Below are 15,136 nucleotides of genomic sequence, written 5' to 3'. Positions count from 1 at the left end.
GGATCAGAGTGAATGGGGTGATCTAGAGAAGGATATTCCCTGAAGATAGAGGTAACCTTGGGGGAGAAATTGCTTTATAAAAGATGACTGATAGTTCTATTTTGGAAGTTCTGAGTTTTAAATGACACAGGAGAGCCTTGTGCAGAGATTCTAGGTCGGTAATGGATTAAGTCAATGTGGAAGATGGTAGAACTGGGAATCATTAGTCAGGAGGTGATCCTTGTCATTGAATGGAAGGCAGGGATGTGAATGTGGAATTAAGAGAATGTGAAAGGGAGGAAAGGAAGAAGGCAGAGAGGAGTGGAGAAGGAAAGACAGCCAAGGTGTTCTCCCTCTAGAGCTCTCAAAGCAACAGTCCTTAGGGAATGGCCCAGGGAAAGGGAGAGAAAGGACTCAGGAGAATATCAGAGAAGAACGGGGCTGTATCTCTGCAGCACGAAAGGTAAGGAAAAGTAGTTCTGGACTGTGTAGATCAAAAGTATGAAACCCTGGAGAAAAACAAGGATCCTTCTGATCTGGCAAGCACGAAACGGTTGAACATCTTAAAGAGTAACTGCACTTCAAAGGCGGAAGTGGAAACAAGACTGCAGGAGAATTAAAAGACTGCAGAGTAAGGAAACAGAAGCAGCTAAATCAGACTGATGTGTTAGTCACTCAGTTGTGTCCGATCTTTGCGATCCCATGGACTGTATGTCCATGGGATTCTCCAGGCAAGAGTATTGGAGTGGGTTGCCAGTCCCTTCTCGAAGGGATCTTCCCAACACAGAGATCGAATCCTGGTCTCCTGCATGGCAGGTGGACTCCTGACTATCTGAGCCACTAGGGAAGCCCCTAAATCAGACTACTTGTTGGGAATTTTTAATTGTGTAAGGAAGCACAGAACTAACACAGGACGATAATGTAAAAGTTCCCCCTCCCCCCTGAAGTTTGAAAAGAGAATGTGATCATCCAATTGACCAAAAGGAGAATGCGTGCAGCTGGGAGTACACGCATGCAGTAAGAGACTGACAAGAGATGAGATTTTTTATAGAGCATCTTTCATACATGGGATTCTTTATCCAAGCTACAGAAAAAAATTATTGGAGAGAAATTTTTTTCATTTCTTCTGAGGATACTATTTCAATTAGCAACACTCAAATTTGACTAGGAGAGAAATTAATTCATTACATACAGTGGATAACTTGGGCCGGTGTTTCCAAAATCTACATGTGCGTCACCCAGAGGACTAGTTAGGGCACTCATTGTGCAACCTCACCAATTAGTAGTTTCAAGGCAAGGCTCAGATTTGCATTTCTACCAAGTTCCTGGGTGATGCTGATATTGTTGGTTCAGGGACCCCACTTTCAGAGTCACTTCTTGAAGCTACTACACTTAGTATCTTTCCTAGAAACCTAGTTTACCAGTGATAAAGCCTGGTTAATTAGGCTTATATCTCCAGCATAGGGCTTGAGTCTCTGCAGGCATGGTTTACAAATATCCTGCCCTCACGCCAGAAGTGCCAGAAGTAAGCTGCTTACACAGAAGATCATGCCAATATCTTTTCATGTGGGCTACCTACCAGAAATGTTTTTGCTTCTCTTACAAAACTACTTTTAGATGATAAAGTTCTCCTAATTAATCTATAGATGCAGATCCCTCGTTGTTCAAGCACAGGTTTGTGTAGATATTTTCTTCTTTGGATGCACATCACTTGAAGAGTTAAGTTCTCTGCATTGTTAGAATAGAATCACTGTTTGATTGAGATATAAAATCATGGTCAATCACAATGTTGAAAATAGTAAATGCAGTGAGGTAGCTATCTCTTAACCCTACTGCCTCTATAACTGAAGTGCACTTATCAAGCATGTTTCAAGTATGCTTCCCAAAAGAAGAGGTCCAGAAGTTTTGTATGGGTGGTAAACATATCTCATACATGCACCTTTTTAATACATTAGCTAATGAAATCTTTAAAATAGTCCTATTAGCCAGATAGTATTATTCACAATTTATAGTTGAAAATACTAAGTCTCATGAACTTAGTATTAAAAAAAAAAAAAAAAAAACTGTCTTAAACTCACTGGGACTTGATCCCAAGTATTCAAAATCTTCATCTACTATACACATACTCAGTGATCACCACTATACAAAAGACACATAGTATTTCTTTCAATGAAAGTACTCAAATCGAATTCTCAGAATAAGACAGCAAAGGTAGGAGGGACATTTTGGGATTTATCTATGCATCACAAATGAACACTGGAACATTTTATCCTCTCTGCTTTCTGCAAATCAACCGCATTAAAAACTGCTCTCTTCTTCAAAACTCATTAAAATAGTATGTGCAGAAAAAGATATATGTGAAGTTTGGAAGAAAAGTTAACTGGCCCAGAGCCCTTATTCTTGCTGAGAAATGACCTTCTTCAGTCATTTCTATCAGGAGTTTTTCCTGACTGAGAAAATATTATTAATATGGCAAAGCTACTTTATTTTATATTCATGCTGAGGCCATTTTTTTTATTACAGCTAACTAGGCATGCACAGATGGACAGATGGCACTGGGTGGCAAAGAGCAGCTTCCCATTTGTTAACATCCAGCAGTGATCACAATACCCTCTTTTTTTGGCTCTTTCAAAGATGACTCTGGAAACTTCAGGGTGTACCATGGCTTCTGGTAGAACATCATAAAATGAAGCCTGTTGAAACTATTACTGGGATGTGTGATGGAAGTTTAATTGCTTTCAAATGCCTAAGGCTAGCAAGATGTGAACATGTGTAAAGAGTTGAATTGAGATTCTAAGACAAAAAAAAGTCTGGATCTATTTATGTCACAGAAGATGTATTCAGATGGATTCCACAAAGTGATCGCCTGGTGTGTGTAACTGTACCTTCCTAGATGCAGTGGCCCTAGGAAGTTATGCATAAAACTAGGGAGGGATTAATTTTCAGGATTTCTTTTTGAATCCTTGGGTCTGGTTTATATTGTAGACACTAGCATGAATATAAAGATCTCCATGGGTAGAAAAAAAGGATAGGCAAAACCATCTTTACTAAAGTTTAAAAAGAGAGGAACAATGTTTCCTTTCGTTCATTTGGCTTATCTTATTGATCTTGAGGGCTTCCTATGCAGCAAAAGTGGTAAAGAATCCGCCTGCCAATGCAGGAGACTTAAGAGATATGGGTTCAATCCTTGGGTCAGGAAGATCCTCTGGAGGAGGGCATGGCAATCCACTCCAGTATTTTTGCCTGGAGAACCCCACGGACAGAGTCTGGGGGGAAGTCCACAGGGTCTCACAGAGTCAGACACAACTGAAGCAACTTAGCATGGCACAGCATGTACATTGATCTTGAACCGATTTTCACAGCTGGAGCACTGCCCATTTGGCATGGTCTCAGTGTGGTCATAGCAAGTTAGAGCCTCCTGTCCCTCCCGGGGGACAGGGAATTGGTGCCGTAGTCTGTTCTGGGAAAGCTGATGCCAGAGTCCAAAACTGATAGGCAAGGACTAATTTCAATGACAGAGTTCCTCCTGTGCACCTCAATCACATCTCTCTCTCTCTCTCACATTTAAAGCTCTATTCCTTTGTAGAAAAGAAGGTCTGTTGGGAGTACCTTCACAAGACAGCTTGTTAATAATCATGAAAGCATCTCATATAGCTTTTTCACCACTGCCTTATGCCTGTGCTCATGTATCCTGCATATGTCAATTTTTAATCACCCCACATAAGAATCTCCTACTGACTCCATGTGAAATAAGCATACATTTGAATGCATGAAGCTTCAATCATTTTTGGTCAAAAAATCAGGCAGAATAGAGAAAGAATAAGAAGAGAAAACTAGATTTGTGCTTAAACTCATTCACTCAAAATTCTAAGATTTTACATCAAACTATGTCTAGAAGCTGGGGATGATGAAAAAGATACTGGAAAACTCTATCTGACTGCAATAACTTTGCAAATGAAGGTCCTGTGAATGTCAAGCTTGAACCAATAGATGAAGGTTAAAATGATCAAAACCATCTCTGGAAAGATCCATTTTAAAAGATACCTAGGCCTTTTTGACAATTGTGGGAGAAATTACAACCAAATTCCATGCGACATGGTTGCCTATATGGGACCCATGTGAATTAGATGCCTCTTGCTTTAAGGGAACGTCATCCCACTCTGGGGGCTTTCCTCTTGGCTCAGTGGTAAAGGATCCACCTGTCGATGCAGGAGACACAGGCTTGATCCCTGGGTCAGAAAGGTCTCCTGGAGAAGGAAGTGAAAACCCACTCCAGTATTCTTGCCTGGAGAATCCCATGGAGAGAGGAGCCTGGTGGGATACAACTCCTGGGATCACAAAAGAGTCAGACACACCTTAGCAAGTAAACAACAACATCCCACTCTGGGGCACATGACTTGTTGAGTCAATCATAGGCTAGATTTGTCTCCACTCAATTTCCTTATTTGATTCCCTAGTTCAGTTAAATAATCTGTGCAAAAAACTATGGTACACCCTAACATGTAACCATAGACATTTCATGCATTTTTAGGTATATCCTCTGATTGTTTAATCATATATAATTGGAATTTAGTGCAAATTTTAGGCTTGTAAGATGCACAATACTGAACTCTGGAACAAAGCTGGACACATATCTTTTACCTTGGTTCTAAAGACAATTCTGAGGGCAAAACATATAAAGAGAAGCAAAGGATTTCCAGACAAAACCATCCCATACAGTATATTAAGAGAGCATAGATGCTGTCGCTTCTGGCAGGTTCAAAAAATTTATGCAGCTTCCTAGGACTACAGATGATTCTAAGTTTGCTTCACGCTAAGAAAAAGAATACTGATGTAAAACTTAAGAAAGGGAAAAAGTTACTTATAAACTGTAAATGAATCTTTCACTCTACCTGCAAGAGACTCACAGTGACTCCAGAAGCTAACCGGAATTGTGTCACTCGCTTTCTTTAAATGTCTGCAAACTGACATGGCAAATTCAAAGACCAAAGCTGTATGTGCAAATAATTCAAATATTGGAAGTTAAGTGGCTTTCTGAAGTTCATGGTGAACAATAATAAGCAACAAAAAGACTGGTTTGAAGGAAATTTGTGAAGTCTTCTTAAAGTACAGGTTCTGGCCTGACACTTTTCAAGAAGCAATCTCTTCACCACACCCTTTGCCCTGGGTTTATTAAAGAGCCATTTCCAAAAGCATTTCTTTGTCTTCACTTAAAAAAAAAGAATTTAGCAAAGATGATTATATATACCACCTCTGTAACTCTCCTCTTAGAAGGAGACCAAGAGATGATGAAAAATTCCACTGAATGTCACAACCTTTGAGGTGAGGAATATACAATTGCATGCTAAGATGAGAGAAAACATCATTGCAAGAGCATTTTCACCCATTTTAGCAAGTCAGTTTCTTCTATCCGTGTCATTTTGTAGCACATATCATAGGACCCATGGATTTACACAATCAGCTTAAAAAAGAAAACTTTGACATCAAAGCAACTGGAATTGACTTTCTTGAAAGTCATTACTGTTATCCAGCTCACTTTCTCAAATCACTGCAGTGGCTCCAAAATGTTTTTCAAATCAAATAAGAACTTTTTACTCTAAGATTCAGGTAGCTTTGTTCTCAGTTTCTTTTAAATTACTTCACTCATCACATGATACCTACCCTTTTTGCATACTGGGCTCTCTTTCTCCTCCCTTATCCTGACCAATGCTTTTAGCACAGCTGTTTCCTCCAGTTTTAATCCCCAAATCCTCCAAGAGATACGAAGAAAAAATAATGCATCTATTTAAAATAACTGCTTTATAAACTATTTCATACAAGTTTTGGTTCCCAGGAGTAGCTCTCAGACTGAGAGTTCAACAGTCTCTTTATGCTCATGTATGCCTCTCATCTAGGTTATATACATACCATTAACTCAAATCACTCATGGTCAGCAGATTATGCTTTTTTTCAAAACTTCTGACTCTACCTATTGTTTCTTGAAATCCAAGTAGTCTTCCAGAAAAGCAGAGAACACAAATAAGGAAATTAATCCTTCATCCAGAACCATCAACTAAAATCTTGGCAAATGGAAACAAGAACCCAAATCAGATAAAATAGGCTACAGAGAGGGGGACAGAATTACAAGAAATATGTGACTATAGTAGTGAGAGACATATTTGCAAGGGAGAGTGGAGCTAGTTTCATTCCTAAGCTACATTCTGTGTGTGTGTGTGTGTGTGTGTATGCATATATATAATGCATGCTCCATTTTTATCATACAAAATCTAACAATATTAACCGTTTATTAATTCAATATTAAATGCCATATGAGAAAGATGCATAACATGCAGATGATCAAGTTCCCTGAGTGTCTACCAAGAAGGAAGAGCTGTGCTCAACTCTGTATATCATACTGTTTTCCTTCTTCTTCCCTTTGCCACACACTGCAGCTAGGATGAATGGTCTTCCAGCTTTTCCTTGATTGAGTCTTAGTATGTGCTATATACCTGGCCTGAAATGTTCTTTACATCTGGTTAGTCTTTTGGACCATCCCCTTACTCCTCAAAGTCTCTCCTTAAATTAGGTCTTTTGCCTAGTGTGTAAAGTTTAAAAAGTTGTAATTTGTCCACACAGAGGCTTGTCCATGAATATTCATACCAGCTTTACTCACAACACCCCCAAATTAGAAACAGTAAAATTATCCATGGAAAGGGGAATCTTCGTGCACTGTTAGTGGAAATGTAAATTGGCATAGCCACTATAGAGTAGAGTATGGAGGTTTCTCAAAAAAACTGAAACTAGAACCATATGATCCAGTAATTCCACCCTTGAGTACCTATCCAAAGAAACCAAAGCACTAATTTGGAAAGGTACATGCACCCCACTGCTCACAGTGACATTATTTATAATTGGTAAGATATGGAAGTAACCTAAGGGTCCATCAACAGATGAATAGATTAAGTAGACATGGTATATATACACAACAGAACACTACTCAGCCATAAAAAAGTATAACAGTTTGCATTTGCAACAACATGGATGGACCAGGAGGCTATCATGCAAGTAAAATAAGTTAGAGAGAAAGACAAATACGGTATGATACCACATATATGTAGAACTTAAAAACTAAAACAAACTAGTGGATATAACAAAAAAGAAACAGATGCACAGATACAGAGAACAAACTCACAGCTATCAGTGGGGAGAGGGAAACAGGAAGAGGTAAGATACTATATACAAAATAAAAAAGCTATATTGTACAACACAGGGAATATAGCCAATATTTTATAACTATAAATGGAGTACAGCTTTTAAAAGTTGTGAATCACTGTCATATACCTGGTATTTGCATAATATTATAGATCAAATATACCTCAATAAAAAATTTAAAATAATCTATGAAATAGTGAATGATAATACAAATTGTGGTACATTCTTACAATAGAATACAGGTCAGTAATAAATAGAATAAACCCCTCATATACTTAATGATATGGATGAACCTCAAAAAATACATGGAGAGAAAGAAGCCAGTTTCAAATAATCCTATCTGTATGAAAGTCTACCAAAGACAATCTAATCTATAGTAATAGTAAACATATCTGGTTGCACAGGGCAGGATTGAGGGGGTGGCGGGGGATAAGAAAGAATGCAAAAGAACTTTTTGGGGTGATGGGAATGTTTTACACCTTGGCTGTGGTGATGGTTATATAGATGTATACATCTGTACATTTAAAATAGTACTTCTTATAATATGTAAACTCACTCCAATAAAGTTAAGAATGTATGTGGATTTCCAGATGTACTGTTTATTTGTTTATAAAGCTGGGATTCAATCCCAGGTTATTTGACTTTGGAGCCCATGCTCCAAACTACTATGCTAAGTGAGTTTTTTTCTGTTTTAAATAACATAAGAAAATCACTGTTGAATTTTAAAAATCTCTGTAAGAGAATGTACATGTACATGTAGGTAAGTGTTTTCCGATAAGACAGCCTTGGCTTAAGTCTTTCAGGCATCTTATTTTACAACTGGATTCAGAATCCAATTATTAGTGATTCACATGAATCCATTTCCCTACTACATGGTTAACAGCACACTTTTGGTCTGAAGTAGCACTGGCCCTGGTTGATCACTCCCTGTAATTACCAAGTTTACAGCTTGATGATTTTTATCTTTTTCTAAAATATCAGTTGTAACCACAAAATATTAAGCTTTGTTAACATGAAGGATAGCCAAACTCATTTGCTGAAAGAAGAGTTTTAAAAATACCTAAGGAAGTCCAGTCTCATTAGAATTAGCAAAATTGAGTTTCATCAGGTGATAACACAAAGAGAGACATCAACTCTCTCTTAAGTATACAAATTTTGCATATTGTTAAAAAATCAAATTTTATGCTTGTAGCTTTTATACTGTACATTAATGGCTAAAGAGTTGACAGGACATTTATAACTACAATTTGTTCAGATTTGTCATTAGTTCCTATGCTAAAACAAATTTTCAAGGTTTAGTAGGTTGAAGTCAAGGTGATATTTAAACATTAAAATTAATTTGCAAGACAGTAGAGCTGTGTTTATATATGATTATAGTATAGTCATTGATAAGCAATTATGGAAAAAAAGGAAGACCTATTGTGCTAATTTCATTACAAAAGCCTTAATGCATTTTGTCTTGCTCACTCATATAATTTAATTAACTTCACCCCCAAAACAGTATTCTAATTCACAACGTAGTTCTGTATCTTTATCCTCATTTTTCAGTAGAAAGCTGTGACATATGAAAATACACTTTAAGAGTCTTATCTTTGTCAAGACTCTTTTTATGTTTGATATTTTCCAATTTCAAAGCACTTTTCCTTCAACTCAGCCTTCTCATTACGTTTGGTATTTTGTTACCCACATTCTAAAAACCCAAGATACAAAAACTTTAATTGGTTTCTTCAAAGGCCAAAGAAAATATCAATAACAGACTCTCTACTAAATAAGGTTCTTAAGACTGTGGCAAAACCACAAAACTACTCTAAACATAATTCCCTTCATTAACTAATTATATCTGGTAAAGAGGTAACAGTCATATAGTACAACCATCATTTTAATTCTATTTTGAAGATGGATTTTAAGTGTGAAACCACATACATTTAAAACTTCTGTGTGCAGGGGTATAAAACAAAATTACCCCCAAAGTCTAACAAACCTAACGCTACCATTCAAAGACCAGCAATGAGAAAACAACATTTTGTTTGCATTTTCATTAGCAGAAAATATTTTTAAATCTCACATATTTAGTATGTATGAATAGAACACTCTGATGGGGCAAGTGAGCACTGTGAATGCAAGACTCCAGATTGAGCAGTGACCAGGCAGATGGCTGTCAGGGGTCCTATATTGCTGTTTCCAGGTAGATATTTAGGTATATCATCCGAGAGATAAAAGAATAAAAGTAAAATCCCTAAATTATGTGTGATTCATATCTTTTTTTTTTATAAATGAGCAAGAAGGTAAGCTCATATATTCAATGATCAATAAGTGCAAAATGAAAGGTTTTAAATTAATATATTAAATAAATAGAGTTCATAGAGTACAATGGAATAAAACTCAGAATCTTGAAAGAAACTCAGGTAGCATTTCTAGGGAGCAAATTTTATTAGGTAGGATCAAATGTATTTATATAGCTCTCTGCATTTTAAAAGAACTAAATGTTTTATTTCTGCAAACAGGATTGGGACCAAAGTCAAGCATCTGATTCAAATATCCCCTCCGACACTGACCAGATGAATAACATTTCACTTTGACCTTTTTTTGAAAACTTGACGTGCACATTTCCAATTACGGTACATTATGGACTTTAATCATAGCTACCAACATCACATCAGCATGCTAGGTGGCAAAGATAAAATATTATTTGTACAGTGAAATAATATGATAACAATATAGCTTTACTCTTTCAAATGGTAACACATCAGATATCACTTTATATACGCAAAAATAGCCTCACACATTTCAAAACCTTTAGTTTCAATTCAACACATGGCATGCTTAATGGTTTCAGCACTTCTAAATTCTTTTTAAATAAGCGTTACAAACTGAAAGCAAGACAAGTAGGTATTAAAAATATATTGGAACATCTTAAAATTACCAGCCCTACCAGTGGAAATAAAATGATGGCAATTAAAAGTAATAAAGGTTATTAAAAGTTAAGGGCCTCTGAGGCTAAGAAGTCATGTTAGACTGTCAATTGTTTTCCCCACAGTGGGAAATCAGTTAGAAATAAAATTTTAAAAATCTAGTAGTTTAGTTGTGGTCAAAGAAAGAGTCAGTGGGGGATGGGGAGGTTTCAGCAACATGCTGGTAGAAAAAAAGAGACTTACATAGTCTGGGAGGGCAGTGAAATGGAAGGCGTGGTAACCTCGCTCACTTAGTTGTCATTTTGATTTTCAATGACATTTTTTTCTTTCTTTCGCCTAGTAAAGATGACAGAAGTTCCTAATTTATTATCTGACGTCTATTCCTGTTCCTAGATTTAAGAGAGTTTAACTGTATAATATCAAGTTATCATATCCAAATACAGACACTTTGAAAAAAAACTATAGCATTGATGTTGCATGCATTCAGTTAGACTTCTCATAGCTGCATCAGCAAACCAAGGCTATGGATGCAGGGGAAAGATTCAGTGAGCACAGCCCAGGAGACTGGGGGAAGAGATGGGTAGGAAATAGGTAGGTCCTCAAATTAAAGCAGAAAGAGGGAGGGGTTCTTCCTGAAAGGCTCTGAGCCATGGATTCTAGAAGAATGCAGAACTCAAGCAGGCCCTCTCTAGGGCCCTAGGATCCATATACCTTCTATGCAAAAACAGAGCTCATCAAAATGTATGTGGCATGCCACAGGAGAGATTCTTTCATTAGCTGCCTTCTGCTGCTCAGGCTGGGCTGCTTTTTAGATGGTGAGAGAAGGGTCACTGACACTTTTATAAACATGAATCTGAAAGACTGATTGGATTTGACTGGAGGGAGAAAAAAGTACAGCGTAAACTTCTGTTTCTGTAGGTAAATCACAGTGCAGCAAGATCACAGGAGGCAAAGTCATAGGACCTGGACATTTCCTTCTGCTTCTGCTCTTTGGGTGTGCTTCATCATGTGTTGGGCTGGCCTGCTGACAGTGTGCAGGAAATATTTGTGAATAAGTAAATCAGGAGACTACGTAAATTAAATTCCTTGAAGAAAGTCACCCAGATGGCAAAACCCTCACTTCTATGGTTGATTTGCACATTTTAAGGAGCACGAGGGGGTTATTAAAAAGAAAGGAAAAAAATAGAAAAGACATTTCATAAGAGCAAAGGGAAAAAAGGAGAAAGAAATACTAAAGAAACTCCCAAACAAACAATTGAATGCCAAAGTTGTCTCCAGGCATTGCAAATGTTGGTCAGTAGCAAAAATACTGGAATTTGGATTTTAGTTCTCTAGTGGCAGATAACACATCTGGTGATGTGGTTGCATGCACATACTTTTCTATTTTCATGCATAATCTCAGATTATTTGATAGATGCATCATATTTATTCCATTTATTATTAAACTATCTTAGAAGAGGTTTAAAATCAAAAGGTATTATCTGAAACTTAGCTTGGATTATTCACAGGATGAACATATCAAAATAACATCCAGTTAGTTTTCATAGGTATGTATTCATTGAATTATGTTTATTTTAAAAAACAGATCTTCTACAAAAGGTATTTTATCTATATTAGATTATTATTATTATAAAGAAGGAGCAAGATAGAATCATTTTAGTTCAGTTAACATTGTTAAAAGTTAAGCTACCATAACGTGAAAATGTTGATGAGTGGCTTCCAGGTTTGGGGCTGCCTTTACTGTGAACGAATCTCATGACAGGACTGTTTATAAATTGATCTCACTGTAAGGAGAGTGCAGAGAAAGGGGAAGAAAGTTCTCTGCATCCAGCTTATCTGTAACTCTGCTCTCAGAGAAATGCACAGAGGAGTCAGTCCTCCCTAGGCAACTTCCTTGCCTGAATGCAATCTGTCCGTGCCAGTTAATGGAAGCCAGCAGTTGCTTCTGGAAGGAATGTCCTTCCAGGGGCCAGGAATCCAGGCCCATAACACATGTAGGTAAGAGTGGATCAACTGCCTTGAACGGAGACCCACATCAGTCTAGATCTGAGAGCATCTAGGTCTGTTCTCTAACTTAGATGGACCACACGTGGGTAGGTTCAAAGATATGTAAGGACGCTGTATGAAAGGCACTTGGCAGGGTTTGGGGAAAGACTGATCTGTAGGGTGCTGGCTTCTCCCAAGTTATCAGTGAGAACTAAGACTATCAAGACTATTGATGGAGAGACCCCCAAACCTAACTGGTTGTTACACTGAGCTGTCTGCTTTACCAGATGAGAAAGAGGAAATCTGGACATTAATACTGACAGCCCCATTGCAGAAGAATACCTGCCAACCAGTTTATGAAATTCTAGTGATTTGAAAAAAAAAAAACAAAAACCCAACACCCCACTCTTCATACAAGTTAAATCACTCAACATGAGGCCATAGGAGCAAGCCCAGGGAAGCACAGGTGTTTTCAGATTCGTTTCGTACCTACATCTCACTCAGCATTAGGACCAAGCCCAGTGGTAAGGGCGCACACCCAGGGTTGCAGGCTTCTGTTTGCAGGCAACTTCTGTTGCCTAAGGAGAAACACTTGGCCATGTGTTCCCACTAAGTAAGGCCTGCAAAAGCTGGCTGACCTAATTTAAAATATGAGCTCTCATTGCATGAACATTTTCCAAGCCTTCCCTATTTTTTGTTCATTCAGTTCTTATTCCATAAAGTCAGCCCATCTTTCTCCAGTCCTAGTGACCTGCATTCCCCAACCCCTGCCTGCCAGAGCACGACTCCTCTCCTGCTAGCCTCTGCCTTCATCGCTTTTATTTGTGGGATGCTAGGGAGGGGATGGGCATGCTTAGAGAAGGGACGAAAACGTCAAAAATTCTTCTTATTATGATCATGTTTAGATGAAATATGGGGCTTGCCATCAACAAAATTACAAAACAATTCCGCTGGGAGTCCAGACCATTCAGGGTAATTCATCTATGAAAAAGCGAACTTTAATTGTTACTCTTGGCAGTAATCTAAGAGAAGAGTGAAATATTATACTAAATATTGCCACGTGCAATAGTAAAACGCTCTTTGCCCCCTGCCAGAAGCAGTGGATAGCCCCCTTCAGACTCAGGTTTGGATCTGGTGAGATTCAGTCTAAAGCCTCTGCTTCCCCCTCTCCAAAATCAACAGAGGTTTTCAAAAGAGTTGCGTTTTTTATTAGAACCATTTGCTCTTTTTAAGTTGCCAAAAAGGAATAAGTAAAACTAAGACTTTTATTTGGGTTAAAGTTGATTCCTCAACTTCATGGAGGTCAATGTACTTAGTGTATGAACCTTCTACTAAGAAGTTCATTGCAGTGTTGAACCAACCAAGGTTATGTTTGCATCCCTTCCCCCACCCCATCTTGCTCCCCAAACTCAACCCCTTGACTGCCTGAATTTATAGTAGGGGTTGGAAGCATGTGGAAGCTAATCAAAAGGAAGCATACACATGGCAAATTACATCCTGGATTTTCTCGAACAACTGAACTTTCAAATGTTTTTTATGCTGCACATAGCATTTACTATTTTGGGACTGTGTCTTGATTTGGGCTTCAGAAAATATGACCCCAACTGGTATTTACAATGCTTTCGATTAAAAGCTCATTGAACACTGCTGCATTATATAGTTTACAAGCATGGAAAGGTGTTTGATAATACTCAAAAGAAGAGGGCTAGTCTTTATCTTTTCTAAAAGTGAAGTCTTCAGGCAAGATGTTAGTCAAAGAACTCTTTTATATGGCACTGGTTAACTGGCATATTGAAAGGTTTGGGCAAAGCATGAGACTCTAGTAAGCTACTTGCAAATAATTTTTAAAATTACACGTTACATTTTCACCATGAATATTCATATACATTGAGTATAATATACTATGGATATATGGAAACCATACATAAGATATTCTCTGTAGTTAATATTCAGCTTCTAAACTAAGTTGGGGAAGTTAGGGCCTGGAAAAATTAAATGACTTGCCCAGGATTATTCAGCTTATTACCAGTGATCTGAGGACCAGAACTGCAATTTGTAAGTAGTTATTCCTTCTGTTATGGAATGCTGTTTTTCATCTATAGGGATATATAATGATACAAATATTATTTGGGAATAAATGTAACTCTGCAGATATGACAAAAAGTAATCTTTGTTATAACTTAAATTAATGGTTTAAAATCTAGGTTATCTGAAACCTGAGTAAAGACACTAAACTGTAGGACATCCACTTTATATAATTATTTTCTTTTGATTATAGCATATGTTATGGATGACAACAAACAAAATAAGTAAGATAGTTTGAGGAAGATAGTTTGAGGAAACTATAAACCTTATCAGCCATGGGAAAAATAGTTAGCACTTATTATAGCCTGTGTACACTTGCATAAGACTGCATTATGAAGCTTCATAAGAATTATTAGTTTATGTAAAGTAATGTCATAGAATTAGGCCTGTTTTCCTATTTGCGGAAGTTTGGGGAAAACAAAAACAAAATATATAGAAAGCATAGCCTACCAACTAACAGTGCTACCCTCAAAAGAACAAAAGATACCAGCTGTTATTAATCGGAAGTAATCACTCCAGAAGGTAAGGAATTTTTAAATTCATTGTTACAAATATCACTCAGATAATCAAGGACAGCAAATAGTAAGCTAACAAGGAGCCTCATAGGTCGACAATACTTGGGAGATGGTTACCTTTAAAAAATCTGACCTATGATATGGGAAGCCAAGGAAATCTGCCATAAATATGTTGTTTTAATTTTTTTTAAAGAGGAATCTGCCTTTAAAATTTTTTAATTTTTTTACTAAGAGATCAACCTCTTCCTGTGTCAGTACAAAATTTAAAGTTTCTGTGGACGGGTTCTGTTTCCTGCTCTCCATTTAAAATGGGGGAAAATAAAAATATTTTGCCTGTGACAGAAGATGAAAGAAGTTCTCACCCTTAAAACCAGCAGCATTGGTTTTCCAGTCATTAGCGTTCAAATGTCCTGCACGGGAAGTCCTGACAATAACATGCTGCACGTCTCTCCAGGTCAGAAACGGACT

General features: G+C 37.4%; 1 protein-coding gene across 5 annotated transcripts in view; it reads right to left on the bottom strand.

Annotated features, from left to right (window-relative positions):
* The window catches only part of PCSK5 (proprotein convertase subtilisin/kexin type 5), a 519,845-nt gene that overhangs the window by 226,835 nt on the left and 277,874 nt on the right, over positions 1-15,136 (bottom strand). For all 5 annotated transcript variants that reach the window (XM_070794669.1, XM_070794670.1, XM_019966083.2 and 2 more), the window contains exon 10: positions 15,031-15,134. In XM_070794669.1, the coding sequence (XP_070650770.1) occupies positions 15,031-15,134 (104 nt within the window). The remainder of the gene's footprint in view (positions 1-15,030; positions 15,135-15,136) is intronic.

Source organism: Bos indicus, chromosome 8, assembly GCF_029378745.1.
Source record: "Bos indicus isolate NIAB-ARS_2022 breed Sahiwal x Tharparkar chromosome 8, NIAB-ARS_B.indTharparkar_mat_pri_1.0, whole genome shotgun sequence".
Taxonomy (NCBI): domain Eukaryota; kingdom Metazoa; phylum Chordata; class Mammalia; order Artiodactyla; family Bovidae; genus Bos; species Bos indicus.
This window is presented reverse-complemented; position numbering and strand designations above follow the sequence as displayed.